Raw genomic sequence first — 14,531 nt, 5'->3', positions numbered from 1 at the left:
GGTAGTCATTTTACATAAACAATGGATCATGTTTATGCCCCAGTTCTTCAGTTCTTTGTGTGACTTCCTGAGCACATAGCTCTTGATCTGGTTTATTGTCACAACATTGTTTTCTGCTCAGCACCAGGAGGCAGACCAGGTTAATGACGAACTGAAAGTGGACTGTGGTTAGATTAGCTGACGTCAACGCTGTACTGTTTCTTTCTGTCTAAAACATTTGATGACCACTGTTTGGTGTCTGAATCTCTCTGTGCAGTCGTCCCAACACCAGCATGTCGTGGCTGCTGAGCCCAGTGAGGACGATGTGTATCCTGGCCTGGAGGCACTACAAGCTTCACTGTGTGGTGCTGCTGGCTGTTGTGTCGGGTCTGCTCTTTCTGGCTCTGCTTTTCTTCTCTCTGCCCTCAGAGCTGACCCACAAGCTATTTAACATTGCTGGATAGAACTACCACACACACACATACACAGTATGTCTCATTAATGTGTTTTACTGTATATACAGGAACCGCACTGTGCAGCATAAGCATTTTTCTTTTGTGATTGTAAAAAAAAATAAAAAGTACCAATATAACACTACTTAAGACTGGATTTATTTGTTAGAATTTTATGATAATACATTTACTGTGTGCATCCAAACTGTTTCATGTTTGTCCCGTGGACCTGTGGACCTGTTGGAGAAGCAAACGTCAGACTTTTAAATTCTTGTCATGCTAATGAGCATTTCTTAATTTTGTTTTTAAAAACATATATACCCCCATGCCATATCTTCAGGTGGCTTGTAAAACAGACCACATATTTGATATTTAAGAAGCTGAAACAATTTATGTATTTACAATACTAATCACATTAGTAATAGTCCTCAAAGCTTACAAGCGATTTGTTGCAGCAGCTGGCGCAGTTCTGTGTTCTGCTGCTTCAGACGCTCAGTTTTAGGGATGAGCTCAGAAATCTCTTCCAGGACCGCACTGGAAACACACACAAAATGCATATATTCACTTTAGACATTAGTCCATGGGTCAGACAAGACGTCGGTACCACTCGAGTTGGCAAAGGTTTCTTATACTTTTTTAAAAGCTACATGACTGTAGTCAACATTTTGGTATGATAACTCCATTGAAGACACAGCTAGAATATTGTTATCGGCTGTTAAAGTTACCCTCCACCGGAAAATTCATTTTTGACACTTGTGTCACTTGTGTCAAAAATGAATTTTCCGGGGGAGGAGCTTTTTTCTTTTCATTGGGGCAGGGTAAATTTAACAGCTGATGTTATGTCAGCCATGTCTGGTCCATGTCTGGCCCATGGACTAACAGGGATGAATGCCTGATTTGTGAGTGCATTACTCACTGGTACTGCTTCAGCTTGCTCTCTGCTGTATCCCACATTCTGAGTTTGTCCTCAGAGATGATGTTTCCAAAGCTTTCCCAATAGGCTGCGTCCTCTGAAGTGTCCCGGTCTTCTAAATGTTCAGACTTAGAAGGACTGAAAACAGAATGTGTTTTTTTTTTTTCTGCATTGTACAAATCCATTATGAATAAGCAGTTTATTAATTTAGCGTGTAATCTCACTTGGTCTTCCTGTATTGATGGAGGAAACTTTTGAGAGCAGGCAGAACATGGTTAGGGTGGATGAGTTTGGAGGTCTCTGCCATGTCATTGAACTCAGCACAGGCATCCTGCAGGAAAAAAAGAATGCTGATAGAAGCTGTAGAAACAAATCACCATGGCGATACTAATAATGTTGACTGTACTTCACCTCAGTCTGCTCACTCTGCTGTTGTTTGTACTTTAATAAAAAATCAGACAATTTGGGCGCATCTTCTTCTTTAATGCCCAAAGCCTGGAAGACAAAGAAAGTCCAACAACACACAGATTTACAATGCCACAAAAACTCACACTAGCAGCACAGGTAAAGCAGCTGGATACTGTGAAAAAAAAAATAACTGAATGTGAACGCACACAAAGGAGATAACCCAGCTTCATTGCGGCCTGCTTCTCCTTCTCCAGGGGAGCCAGCTGTTTCAGGAGTTCAGCCTCCATCAGGAAACCCTGAAATGGGAGATAACATGTTGCTGCTGTAACACTTTTTCCACACATATTTTCTATGGACTGCTTTCACAATCTTCAGACTGCACGGATGGATATGTAAAAAAAAACGAAAATTCCCAAAAGTCAGTCGGACAAAATAAACAACCATAAGAGACACTTGAAGCACAACAAGTCTCTCTGTCCCCATTACAGGGCCAGGATGAGGTTAAACACTGAAGCAAAAACTGACTGCATGTTCTAACCATTTCATCACACAGCAGCTCCATCACTTTCTCCAGAGTGTCTGCTTCAGACTCAGAGCCATCCATCATGGCCTGGCTGCATCGTAAATCCACCTCAACCTGAATCGGCTGCTTGGCTGGAGAGGAGGTCTGTTTCTGCAGCTGGATTGGACCAGAGCGTTCCATGAAGGGCATAGAAGGACGCTTCCAAGCTAAACCAAGGTGCCTGTGGATCTGCGAGTCAATGGCCAAAGCCTTCTCCACCTGCTGCTTCAGGTCTGCTTCAACCATTAGCCATAACTTCTTATATTTTGCAACATCACTGGCTGCAAATTGCCTGCATGATATGAAGAAGGGGTAGAGGCGAACGAAAAATAAAATTTGAGTATAAAAAATGAGCAAATAATGTGACTATTTTCAATTTAAAGGTTTATTATGGCTCACTTCATTTGCTTCTGTGCACGTTCATATTTCTGGATGCAGCGTTTGTAGTCCTCAGATAACTTCAAGGTCTGCTTTGTTAAATCCTTGTCTTGGCTGGTATGCTTGTCACCTTGTCTGTTTGTCTGCATCCTCTGCCTGTACAACAAAAAACATATCAACATAAGATTGCATGTATGACTGCATATTTGGGTGACAAAACGGGCACTACCTGAGGACTGTTTTTTCAATACCATCCTTCCTTGTTGAACGTTCTTGTAGTTGCATCATCTTCTTGGTGCCCTTCTCACATTGAAGTTCTCTCTCCAGATGCTGTGCGAGGGGGAAGAATAGCCCTCTCATTACAGGACTTTTGTTATACTCTTGACAACACAATCACTCTGGCTATTATGGGACATGTTAAAAATTTTTCAAACCTGAATTCTCTCATTGAATTCTATCTGCTTAGCAATGTATGCATTTAAATGTTCCATCTTCTGGCTTCTAATGTGTTCTTCATACTCTTTCACTGTCCTCCTCCTCTCCGTCAGACTCTCTTGCTAAAAAACAGATAAGATGCCATTGGATACAGTGATAATATATGCGAGAAATAACATGAATATAGTAGACTGGAAGTTGGGTGTATCCTGACCACTTTGTCCCAAAGGTCCGCCAAGTGTTGTACCCATTCCGTCCTGTCTTTTGTAAGATAGTCTTCAATTTCCCCCTTGTGCGTTTTCTGCCAACAACAGTGCAATCATGTGTTAAAAAAGAAGTCTACAGCAGCTTGCAGATGCATGTATTTGACTCCCGTCCACGACTATGATACAATTGATTTAAAGCTCCTACCTCAATCTGAGCCAGCTCGTTTCTGTAGGTCTCTGTCAGGCTGTTGTTCTGCTTCTGCATCCTCTCACACGTCACGTTGAATTCCTCTGAAAACTCCCTCAAGTCCTTTACATAGCAGTTGCCTCTCATCCTGAGCTCCTGTTCAGCACGACACAGCAAAGTGAGCAAAGTTAAACAAACATGAAACCCTGTCCAAATATTAAAACAAAGCAGGCTGGACCGGCTTGAGCTGTAAAATCAGACATTTGTTTTTAAACAGGAGGTGGACTTAGACACCACTTATCAACTTACAACAACCAGTCACATATTGACTTGACTCATAAGAGCATTAAGAGTTACCTGTTGCAGGGTGTTTATGAGTTCTTTCTCGGCATCTATGATAACATCACAGCACTGCTGCTGCCTCTCTAGGGTTTCCTTTATTTCATGATCAATCACGTTCTCATCTGAGTACACACTCGGGAGATTTTCCAGGCATGACTTTCTAACTTTCTCTATCATCTCTGTTCTGCAAGAAAAAAAAACAGAAAATAGGAAAAAATTCCACATTAACCTTTTAGCCATTTTATATGCAGTGGCTGACTTTATGATAATAACTACCTGGTTTTTAGAGCTTTCTCCCGCTCAATCCTTTTCACCAACTCTCTGGCATCAGCTGTTTGGATGTTGGTCTGATACCAAAGAGATAGATAGATAGATAGATAAATTAGAAAAAGCTGTTTCAGAAGAGAATTGCAGCAATCAAACTAATAAAGTTCAACAACCTGAGTCTGCTCCTCCTTGGCCTCCACATTAGGTTCTTGGGTTTCCTCCTCGCCGTTCTGATTAGAGAACCTATAGATGTAATATAGACCCAGTAATTAAGTTTTTTATCGTACTACAGTTGAAATACATCACATTATTTATCGCAGGCATCGCATCAGGAGGCTAACTAAGCTAACAGGTTACCCGTTTCCAGCCTCTTGATTTTCGGTCGCTACAGAAGGTTCGGGCGCTACTTCTGTGTCCTTGTCAGCTTCGTCCATCTTCGGAGTGTGTTGTGTAAAAAGTTAGAGCTGCTAAAAAAATCACGTAGTGTTTCAAGCTCATTGAAAGATGAGCTTCGTTTTGTCTGTTTGGTACACGTTGCTATGGCGACAGAGAGAGGGGTGCTGCCTTCACGTCCCCTCGTAGAATAGAAAATCAAATGGTAATAAAACTGGACTGTTTTTGCAAATCGTTCAGGAAAATGACCAATAAATATAATATTTTTTATTAAGCTTTCCAAGGTATCTGCAATCCACAGTTACATTATTTCACGTAACAGAGGCAACGGAGAGGAAATGATACATGAAGCAATGTTACATAAAAACAGTGTGTGTGTGTGTGTGTGTGTGTGTGTGTGTGTGTGTGTGTGTGTGTGTGTGATGGGGTGTGTGTGTGTGTGTGTTGGGGGGGGTAATGCAAAGATGCATATAAATTAGACTTTATTTTCTATGTATTAGGTGGAACAAATATCTGATATGATAGTTACACTCATACATGCATTTTTAAAACAGTAGACTTCATTTCTAAAAAGTTTATTTTTTATTGACACAAGTGCAGCATGTATGCCATAACTTTTTTGTGGAGAAGTCAGAGAATATTTAAATGGCTTGCTACTGCCATCTAGTGACAATGTCACTTTGTTTCCAAACATCTGGGTATAGTGATCAATTGTGAGAAACACGTTCTGTCATTAAGGATATGAATTTGGCTTTCTGTCTGAATATTTTATTTTGCATCCTGATCTTGCACATTTGTCACAGGTCATAAAATAAGGCAAAACGGGCACTTTTCACAGTATTCTAAAACAAACTAGGCCTTATGTATTTTAAAAATAAAAAAACATGCCCAATTAATCTAATTATTATAATTCTGCTCAATGTTGATGGGTCTGCATGTCTTTAAAAGACAACATTACTAATAGATGCATCTAATCTGCGTTTTTAGTGTAATTTTAAAAGATGACTTTAGGTGGCGCTACTACCTTGTCATCAAACCTTGACTGAACTTCCACATACTGATATCCTTGAAATGTTAAATGTGTTATACTCAAAAGACTTACCCTCATTTGAAACCCGGAGACTCACATGTACAGAATCTGAACCAATCCACACACACACACACTCCACACAGAAGATAAATGTCTTCTCAAGCTGATAGCAAGATGTGCACTGGCTGGTTGCCCACACAAACAAACGGACTCATGGGTCAGATGTTCTTGCCCTGAAGAGTGCCCCCCACCACCTCCACACTCGGCCTCATGCCGCGGGGCGCCTCGCCTCTCTTTGGGCCTCAAGTGGCCTCTGATGCTGCTGAGCCACAAGGGATGTAAGTCAGCCAGCAAAGGTTTCTGACATATGATCCAGCATATGTGATGTCACCAACAGCTGACTTGTCATAAGACCTTTTCAGAAAGGGGGAAGCGAGGAATGAATGAGGAGAAGGCCTTATTTTCAACAGACCTTTAGCTGGAACGCTGAGCGCTTTCGCATCAAGCTGCTGAGATTACAAACTGAATGACTGCCATTAGAGAGTGATTCTATAATCTATCATAATACCATAAGCTAGGGATTGACAGACTTTGACCCCACTCGCAGGTGTATAATAAGCCCCATTCACTCTGATATGAGAGGGTGCATGTGTGAGTGCGTCTGCTAATTCCTACACCCAGGGGCATATGTTTACTCCTTGTTTAACAAAGCATCATATTCATTGCTCAGGGGTTGAGAGGTGCATAATCTAAGCCTGACCTTCAGCCAGTTAACTAACTGACAGCTTAGTGTTGTGTTGGTGGTGGTGGTGGTGGTGGGGGGGTTGCGTAACGTTTTAAGCCCTAACTAACAGTTTCTTAATATTGCCAGGACGAAGGCACTGCTTCAGTAATGTGGGATGCACATCGCAGGATACAAGAGAAGAAGAGTGGAGGATGTTTGCAGAAGACAGCAGAATATATGACAAAGGCATTTAGTCTTGAAGAGGACATGACCTTGTCAAAGAACAGCACAACAGTAATTTAACAAAAAAAGAAATTTCATAAATGAAAACAGAAGGCCAGATTCACAAACAACATGAAGAGCATCTCCCTGCTCTTCAAATATGAAATGTACTGGCCTTGTCCCAAGGTAACTTGTGCAAAGGGAAGTATGTTTTGGCCAACTGTGGAGCACAGCAAACAGGCGCACAGTAATTTCTCCCCAATGTAACTCTGTTGTCTCTAAATCTTTAATTTCAACCGTTAAATATTCAGAAGCAGAAAGACACATTTGCAGGACAAATCATCTATTCACATACAGTGCATGGTTATTTGTGCAGTGAATGAGTGCACCTCAAGGTCTGTGCAGTCGGTGTCTGCAGTCTCTTGTTTGGTTTAGTGTCATCAATTCAACATCGGGTTCAGCTTTTCAGCCATCAAGCTCCAGCATTCCTGTTTTTACCTTAAATAGCCTTAAAATAGTATGAAAGTTAACACACTGTGTAAGAGCTCTTAAAATAAGTGGGCTACCTAAAAATCCATATTACATTTTACAATGTCTCTGGAATGTCTACAAAATCCAATGCAACCCTCATCAATGTAACTCACAGTATGTAGCATGAAAATACGTAAATAAAACACATGTTTTCAGTTATTTTGAAATGAAATTATTATGGAAATTATCACAATATTTGTCTCTTTTGGTGCAAAGTAAACATAAATCTGCTAAGTGCTGTGTGTGACAAGATGTGTGTCATTTTGCAAAATCACACAGTATAAAGACTCCTGCAGTCATTTTTAAAAATCAGAGCTGTCTGTGTGTGCCATTAAGCCATAAATACTGATGGATTTTACTTTTTATTTATTTATTTTAACAAATAAGCTTCCTCCATCTTTGCAGTTAAAAACTTATAACAGAATTGTTCACTGTCATTTTATGAGCACTGTGGGAGACTTTGGCTGCTGTCCTCAGCTGCAGTCTGATTAATCTTCTTCTATAAGGATGCTTTGATGCCAAACTTTACTTTGATCCAATACACGATTGTGAATTCTGTGATTTTAACCACACAACTTAATGAGCTTTTTATAATGATTCATGTTAATTCTCAACATTCATTCTTTTCTATTTTGTATTTTGTTTGTTTTTATTTTATTTTAGTGACCACTGCCTGTGGTCATCACTGGCTGACTGAAAATTAGACGGCTTTGCTTCAATATGAATAACAGGCTTATTTGAGTTAGTTGGATTAAATAATTAATTAACTAGAATAATTCCTTCTCCTCCTGAATATGCAAACAATCCATTCAAACTGATGGTGGAGGTTTTCTCATCGGGGTCATTATTGTTGGCCTGGTGTCATGAGATCATAATAATAATCATAAAATGCATAAAGTTTATTTGCACATGAGTATTTTTCACTCTCACTTTTGAATACTGTAATAGTCTAATTCTCTGAATCTACACGCTCAGCTTTTCCATCGGTCCTCTCCGTCACGTGGCAGCCTCCGGTCCGTTTCTCATGCTGTGACTTTCAGCCCTGCTTAAGGATCCGGTGCGCCTTCGAAAAACCCCAACGGGGCTTTAATAACGGGAAGCAAAGCTGTCCATTCCTGAGCTCCGGGGCAGCGCCGCACACTTCAACCCCGCGCGGCAAAGGGGGGAGTCCGCGTTTTCAGCCGCTCTGCTGGCCGCAACCGGATCATATGACTCGGCACATCCGTAATGCTCTTACAGAGCTGCTAATGGCCAGCGGTGGCTGCGCTCCATAAGACCAAAAAGCCAAAGGAGTTTAACGGATGTGTTGCTGCGATTATTCGGCCAAGTATCTTTATCCCACGTTTAGATTAGCTGCTAATGACGGAGGAAAAGCCTCGCTGCGAGAAACACAGGGCCACCTGAGAACAAGGGCCACTCCTGTGTGAAGAAACAGCTTTAAGCACAACATGGGCTCATTAGACATAATGTAGGCTAACTGCTGTCACACTGCTGCTGCGCTGCTTTCTGCTCATAGGACTTTATACACAGGTAAACTCTCACAGAATAAATAAGTATATAAAAAGAATATAAATAAAAAGGTGAAGGAATTATTTGCTTTGCATTTACAGGCATTTCAATGGCAGTATTTGCAACTAAATGTGTTTAATGGATACTGTATGTACTGTATGCAGGTGCAGCATGAAATGTAGTCAAAGGGGGGAAAAATATCTGTCTGTTATAGCACTTAATACAGAAGTATCTGCAGCACATCTATGTCATTGAACTTATTTATTTGAACTTATGCATTCAAAATTAAGATTTACATTACTTAACAGCAAATTCATCAGCTCAACACTCCAAAGGAGACTCCAGTATCAGGAGCAGTCAGAAACCCTTTAACAAATTAAGTTAAACATCAGTGAAAAATGACAACAAAGAACATTAAAAGCTTAATGCAACCACAAAAAAAACACTCGCAGGTAACATCACAGTGTGGGAGTGCTCTTACATTATGTTGTGTCTTTATTTACTCCTCCTCCTCCTCCCCCCCATCCACCCATACCCCACCTCGCTGATGTGCACCCCCTCTTCTTACAGCAGATACATGTCACCACTAATGGACATCAAGTGCTTTCTTTTTTTTCCACAGCTCTCTTCTGGACATACATTAGAGACAGAAAGCCCATTTCTCAATCCATAAATAGAGCAAGCGCGCGCACACACACACACAGCATGATGCAATGAACAACCTGAAGATTGTTAACAACTTAAAAAGCAAGGGCAGGCCGATGCTGTTTGAGGTTTAACAGCACATCATGCAGCAACATAAACAACCGACTAATTATAAGTTCATAAAGTTGCACTGATTCCCGCACTGCTTTATACAAATTGATAAACATGATTTGATCTCTAATAGGCAGACAGGAGAACAATTTCTACCTTTTTAAAAATATTTATTTTAAAATAAGAAAAACTAAATTGTAGATATTGAAATTTGATGTGCATCCAACAATGATTAGAACATTTTTACAAAATATTAGAAGATGTGGAAAAATGTCTAATGTTCCTAAAAAGTCTTGTTAATGCATTACCGAGTGCCTTTCCTTCATCACTTCCATTTTTGTCGAATCCTTCAAGTCCTCCGGGCATTGTTTGGTATCACAGCGTCCCGACAACAACAGGCGAGCTGCTGTTCAGTCTTCTGCATTTACAGAAGTCAGTCAATGCTCAGGCAACAAAAAAAAGTACTCCCAGGTTGTAACTGTTAAAGAAAATAATATTGTCCTCATCCTTGTCCACCCTTGTCCTCTTCAGCTCAGTTTGTCCTGAATGTTCATCAGGCTGTTGTACGACCTCGCTCGCTTGGCTGTACAGAGAAAAAAAAAACATTACTATATAGAAACAATGAAGAGCACCATTTGACAAAATAAATTAAAGGTACAGAGCAGAACAGTGGATGCCCCATTGACACGTGTAGAATATACACCCACAGGTGAACTCAGTCTGATGGGTCAGAGCAGCCTAAGAGCATTGCAGCGTTGGGGTTTTTAACTTGTGACATATTATTGACCTCTTTTGAGGCTGATAAGCACACTTGTGTTATATGTTGTTTTTATTCATAGAAAACCACAAAGAAAAGAAAGTGATGCTTCCATGTTGCTCTTCGACAGATTGGTATTGGCTATGTAGAATGTGTCCTCACTTTGTTCTATAGAGTGCAATTCTTCCTCTGAATGCTGAGGTTTGTATTTTTTTTTAATTTACAGAATCACAAACTCTGACACTTTCTTAAAATTTTCCATCGGAGTTGAGGCCATTTCATACATAGTGGGATCTCTATGGCATCTCTCTTCAGCTCTGGCAAACCACTCATTGGTGGTCAACACATCACAGTGTGTTATCACTAACACCACATTCAAATTCTGACACCATACTAAGTGACTGTTTACTTATTGTAGTAACTTCCATCCAACATTAACTACACTGATTATTACCAATGACAAGACCTGACGCTCATAGTGAAATCGGAAAAATAAAACATGATGACTGAAACCATGGTGTCATCCAGACCAGTTAGGAGCTCTTACTCAAATCTCAGCAAGTCTGAGATTATTCTACTTTCCATTGGTTGTAATGTTTGTTTATAGGCATAAGAAGCCATTATCATGTACATAATCACCATCCCTATTTCTATATAGGCTACCTGTTCTACCTGAGAACAAACATCAACTGGGTTTCAAGTTCTATCCAAAGTAAAGAACCTGGTAGGAAATCCAAAGCAAATCAAATAAATTGACAATGCGACACATATATAGACACAGGAAGGAAGCTGCCTGACATGAAGCTGCATTCCAAAGCAGCACAGTCCATGAGGAGAGGGCCGTTGTGGACTGTTGACTATGAACACCACAAACCTCTTTACAAGGGATTACCCTTGTAAATAACAACAAATATGTTTGCCAGAGGGGGGGTTGCATGCAACCCAATGTGTTTTTGACTATAAAAACACTATTGTTGTCTTGTGATCACAGTCATTGCTTTCAAATACAAGGCTAACACCATCCGCATCCACACAAAAGAAATTCTTAAACATTGACTATAGTCCAGAGCCAAACCCCTAAATATCACAGTCAGTCTAGTAACCCGCCCCCCACCCCCCTACAAAAACCCCTCAAAACCCTGTCAAAAAATCTCTGAATCTCTATGTGTGTGTGACAATAGGTGAATTAAGCTGGTTACTCACGGTGTATGAGCTTGCGTTTCTTTTGTTCAGAGTGAAGGAAGCTGCTCAAGTAGAAGATGATGGGCAGAAAGAGCATGAAGCTGGACACAGCGATGACAGGCACCGTCTCCTCTCGGGGGAAGGAACAATTGAAATTCTTACTCCACAGTTTGCGGGTCATATTCATCTGAAACAAGGCAGTACCAAAACTCAACTTAATCTTCACTTGATCACAATGTTACTATTAATTCAACCCTCTACACTTTTTGCCTATATTTATAACATGATGGTGATGTCCTGAAAATTAAGTTGTGTATCTTCAACCTAATAATTTACCTGTAACATGTCCCTGTTTGTGGGGATGTGGCAAAAATCCACATTGTGTTGTTACCAGCTAAAAGTGCAAGAAGAGGAAGTGGAAAAGACCTTTATGACTAATTCCCCTTTTAATCTTTCTAGGTACCGTCCTTTTTCTTCCTCTAGGGGGCAGATCCTTCTCTGTTCCTATCTCAAACAGTTTTAAACATCTCTGCCGATACATACCGCATCCTCTATGTCAATACACAGAGTCAGATTCTTCTCCATTTGGCTGTAAAGCTCATTCAGGCCTTTGTATGTGCTCTTACAGTTTTTACACAGCTCTGTGTGGTTCCCCTGTGTAGAAAGAGCAATCATTACATTTTCCTTCTCACAGACAGACACACACCATGAATCTGATCTTGACATTACCTCTTTGTACGTGTCAAAGCATCTCTGAGTGTGATTGAGAGTAGCCATGAAGTACAGCGTGTCGTTTGTGAGGCTTTGGGACCCTTTAGTTAAACACCCTGCAAAACAGGAAACAAAAACATTAATCCAATAGCTCTGCAACATTGTATTGTGCTATTCTGTGGAGATAGAAGTCAACATATCCCACCTTGCCTACGTCTTTTACCAGGTTTCAGTGCAATGTACAACTCATAGTGTGTGTATTCATTTGAGCATTGTGTGGTGCACTTTCAATGTTTTGGGGATGTGGTTTGTTTGAGTTGAAATTCATACACTCCACACAGACTGCATGGATTTCTACAGAAGACTTACGTTCACAGGCAGCTTTGCTCCACACATCTTCCAGGTTGCTGTAAAGCAGATAAACCAGCATCAGCCGATCACTGTGCAGAAGGCTCTCCCCGCAGCTCTCATTACCAGGACCCACCTGAGGACAGGTGAGGACAGGTGTCTATATTTAATAATGACAGGACTTGTTGATCCAAGACACAGTGCTGGTAATAACTTCAGTGTTTCCTCAATATTGACATCAGCAGACAGCCACATCACAAGACTCGTGACTGACTGCGCAGCAGCGAGGCCTGTCCTTCCCATCAGATTACTGCAAACTATAAGACAAGAAACAGCTGTGTGTTCAGCACGTACCTGGTTTGAGATGTTCGTGTAAATCTCCACGAGTTTGCCATAACTGGAGAAACAGTTCTGGCACACTTTGACGGGTCTTGCAGCAGGCACCAAACACTTCACATAGTCAACATACCGCTGGCCGAATACATGGAGCACTTCGCTGCAGTATTCACTAATTTCCAGGTCTTCAGGAAAAGAAGAAAGCAGAGTGAGGGGCAATAAAGAGTCCACGGCAGGCTTAAACACGACAGAGCTGGGTGAATCGGAGGCAGCGTTCAAAGACGGGACTGTTTTGAGCTTGTCCGGCAATTCTGAGGCGGTTAAGTTCACAGCGTCGATACAAACAACAGCGTAAATACTTATCACTAAAAAAATACAAAAACTGTATTTATGCGACGACATGGCTGAAAATTTAGATTGAGGTAGGTCTCCTTCTGGATTTTAGTCTGAACATCCCATGACTTCCTCGTTTCCCCCTAGCGCGGTCATGTGATCAGGATGTAACGTGATAAAGTCTCGCGAGAGTATGTCTCCCTGGTACATTATTCGCGAGATTTACTCAAATAATAAATAAATAAAAAGCTGATGTGTGTTAAAATGTGAAGCTGAACATTTATAGCTCGTATTACTTTAGTTCCAGTGGTACACTTTGAAATTAATTCATTTAGTGTTTACAGTGGCCTTTATTTTATACTAACTAATATTTACATAATACAAATGTATTATAACATATTATATATACACATAATACATACATAAAACTTATTTTCATAATGAATATCTGAAAGAGCTACAAAATCAAAGAATACAAATACAAGTTTAGCCTTTTAGATAAATACAAGCTATCTATCTATCTATCTATCTATCAGGCTGTCAGTCTGTATGTACTGGACAGGCTGTGTGGTGTGGGTCACTGCCTACAGTCTGAGTACGGGGGAGGTGTGAGTGAGAGTGTGCTGGAAAGCGATGGCCCTTCCTCATGGTCTCCTCATTATTTACGTTTTTTTGACACCATACAATTTTGCAATGTGCGCTCGGCACCGAGCAAATAATCACGGAGTCAAGGTAAACGATTTGGGCTCCAATCCTGATTGTGATAATTGTCAAAAACCCCCTCGAATCAAGCAACCGCAGTCAATGGTCGTTAATGTGAAATTAGTGGCTCTTGATAACTTGCAGGCCGCATCAATTCCGCAGTCATCAGAGCCTAATGAAAATAAGGGGGGAGAGAATGTGCGCGGCATTAGCGGCCTATTCTGATGCCTGTGCACAGCTCCGCTGATAATAAATATGGATTCTGGCCCCTGATGCTCCTCTCCTCTTCATATGGCACCGGCAGCTCATTAACTCTTCTTCTCCTGACCAGAGTTCACCTAATTGTTCAGATGTTCAACCATTCCTTTATTATTTTCTAGTGCTGCTCTCAGAAAGCAGGAGTGATTACAAAGTAAACCCTTTGTGATCGGCGTTTTTGTACAGTTGTGGACCGTTACACCTCAGCTTTTAGCAAGCTTCACACAGTAACTTTAAAATGCACGAACTGAGCCTATACGTCATTATTATTATTATTATTATTATTATTATTATTATTATTATTATTATTATTATTATTATTATTATTATGAAGGCCTTATAGTCTTGTATAGGTTCAGGCTGCACTGGTCGTTATTATTCACCAAATCTTGCATGTAATCAGCAGAGCAGAAAGTAAAATCATCACTATCACAGATGACCGTTATTGTCAGATGGCAGAAAATTCTTTCATTAGCATATGATAGAGGGAAAAACCAAGAGGACAAAAATCACTAATTAGGTCCATAAATGAATGTGATGATGAGAGCCCTTCAGGACTGAGTCTAAGAAGCTCCTAATGATTAAGAGAACAATATACAGTACCATGCAA

The 14,531-nt window shown here is 40.6% G+C and overlaps 3 protein-coding genes across 3 annotated transcripts in view; 1 reads left to right on the top strand and 2 right to left on the bottom strand.

The window, feature by feature from the left end:
• otofa (otoferlin a) overlaps positions 1-445 on the top strand; it is a 52,049-nt gene extending 51,604 nt beyond the window's left edge. Inside the window, exon 45 of the mRNA XM_028397193.1 lies at positions 257-445. Coding sequence (XP_028252994.1) covers positions 257-443 — 187 coding nt within the window. The 3' untranslated portion in view covers positions 444-445. The remainder of the gene's footprint in view (positions 1-256) is intronic.
• Positions 446-859: 414 nt separating this feature from the next.
• Positions 860-4,656, bottom strand: drc1 (dynein regulatory complex subunit 1 homolog (Chlamydomonas)). The gene is made up of 15 exons (XM_028397886.1): positions 4,487-4,656; positions 4,303-4,372; positions 4,139-4,209; positions 3,878-4,046; positions 3,539-3,676; positions 3,342-3,428; positions 3,127-3,249; positions 2,922-3,022; positions 2,714-2,848; positions 2,291-2,606; positions 1,959-2,048; positions 1,756-1,839; positions 1,569-1,675; positions 1,348-1,482; positions 860-965 (listed from the first exon to the last, which is right to left on the bottom strand). Exons 1-15 carry the CDS (start codon positions 4,561-4,563, stop codon positions 860-862), a joined length of 1,809 nt encoding a protein of 602 aa, XP_028253687.1. The 5' UTR covers positions 4,564-4,656.
• Positions 4,657-9,146: 4,490 nt separating this feature from the next.
• ostm1 (osteoclastogenesis associated transmembrane protein 1) lies at positions 9,147-13,119 on the bottom strand. The gene is made up of 6 exons (XM_028398166.1): positions 12,647-13,119; positions 12,314-12,428; positions 11,963-12,060; positions 11,777-11,887; positions 11,255-11,420; positions 9,147-9,877 (listed from the first exon to the last, which is right to left on the bottom strand). The coding sequence occupies exons 1-6, from the start codon at positions 13,028-13,030 to the stop codon at positions 9,822-9,824; spliced, it is 930 nt and encodes a 309-aa protein (XP_028253967.1). The 5' UTR covers positions 13,031-13,119; the 3' UTR covers positions 9,147-9,821.
• Positions 13,120-14,531: the final 1,412 nt, after the last annotated feature.

Source organism: Parambassis ranga, chromosome 24 (genome assembly GCF_900634625.1).
Source record: "Parambassis ranga chromosome 24, fParRan2.1, whole genome shotgun sequence".
NCBI lineage: Eukaryota > Metazoa > Chordata > Actinopteri > Ambassidae > Parambassis > Parambassis ranga.
The sequence above is the reverse complement of the archived record's forward strand: the minus strand, read 5'-3'. Positions and strand labels throughout refer to the sequence as shown.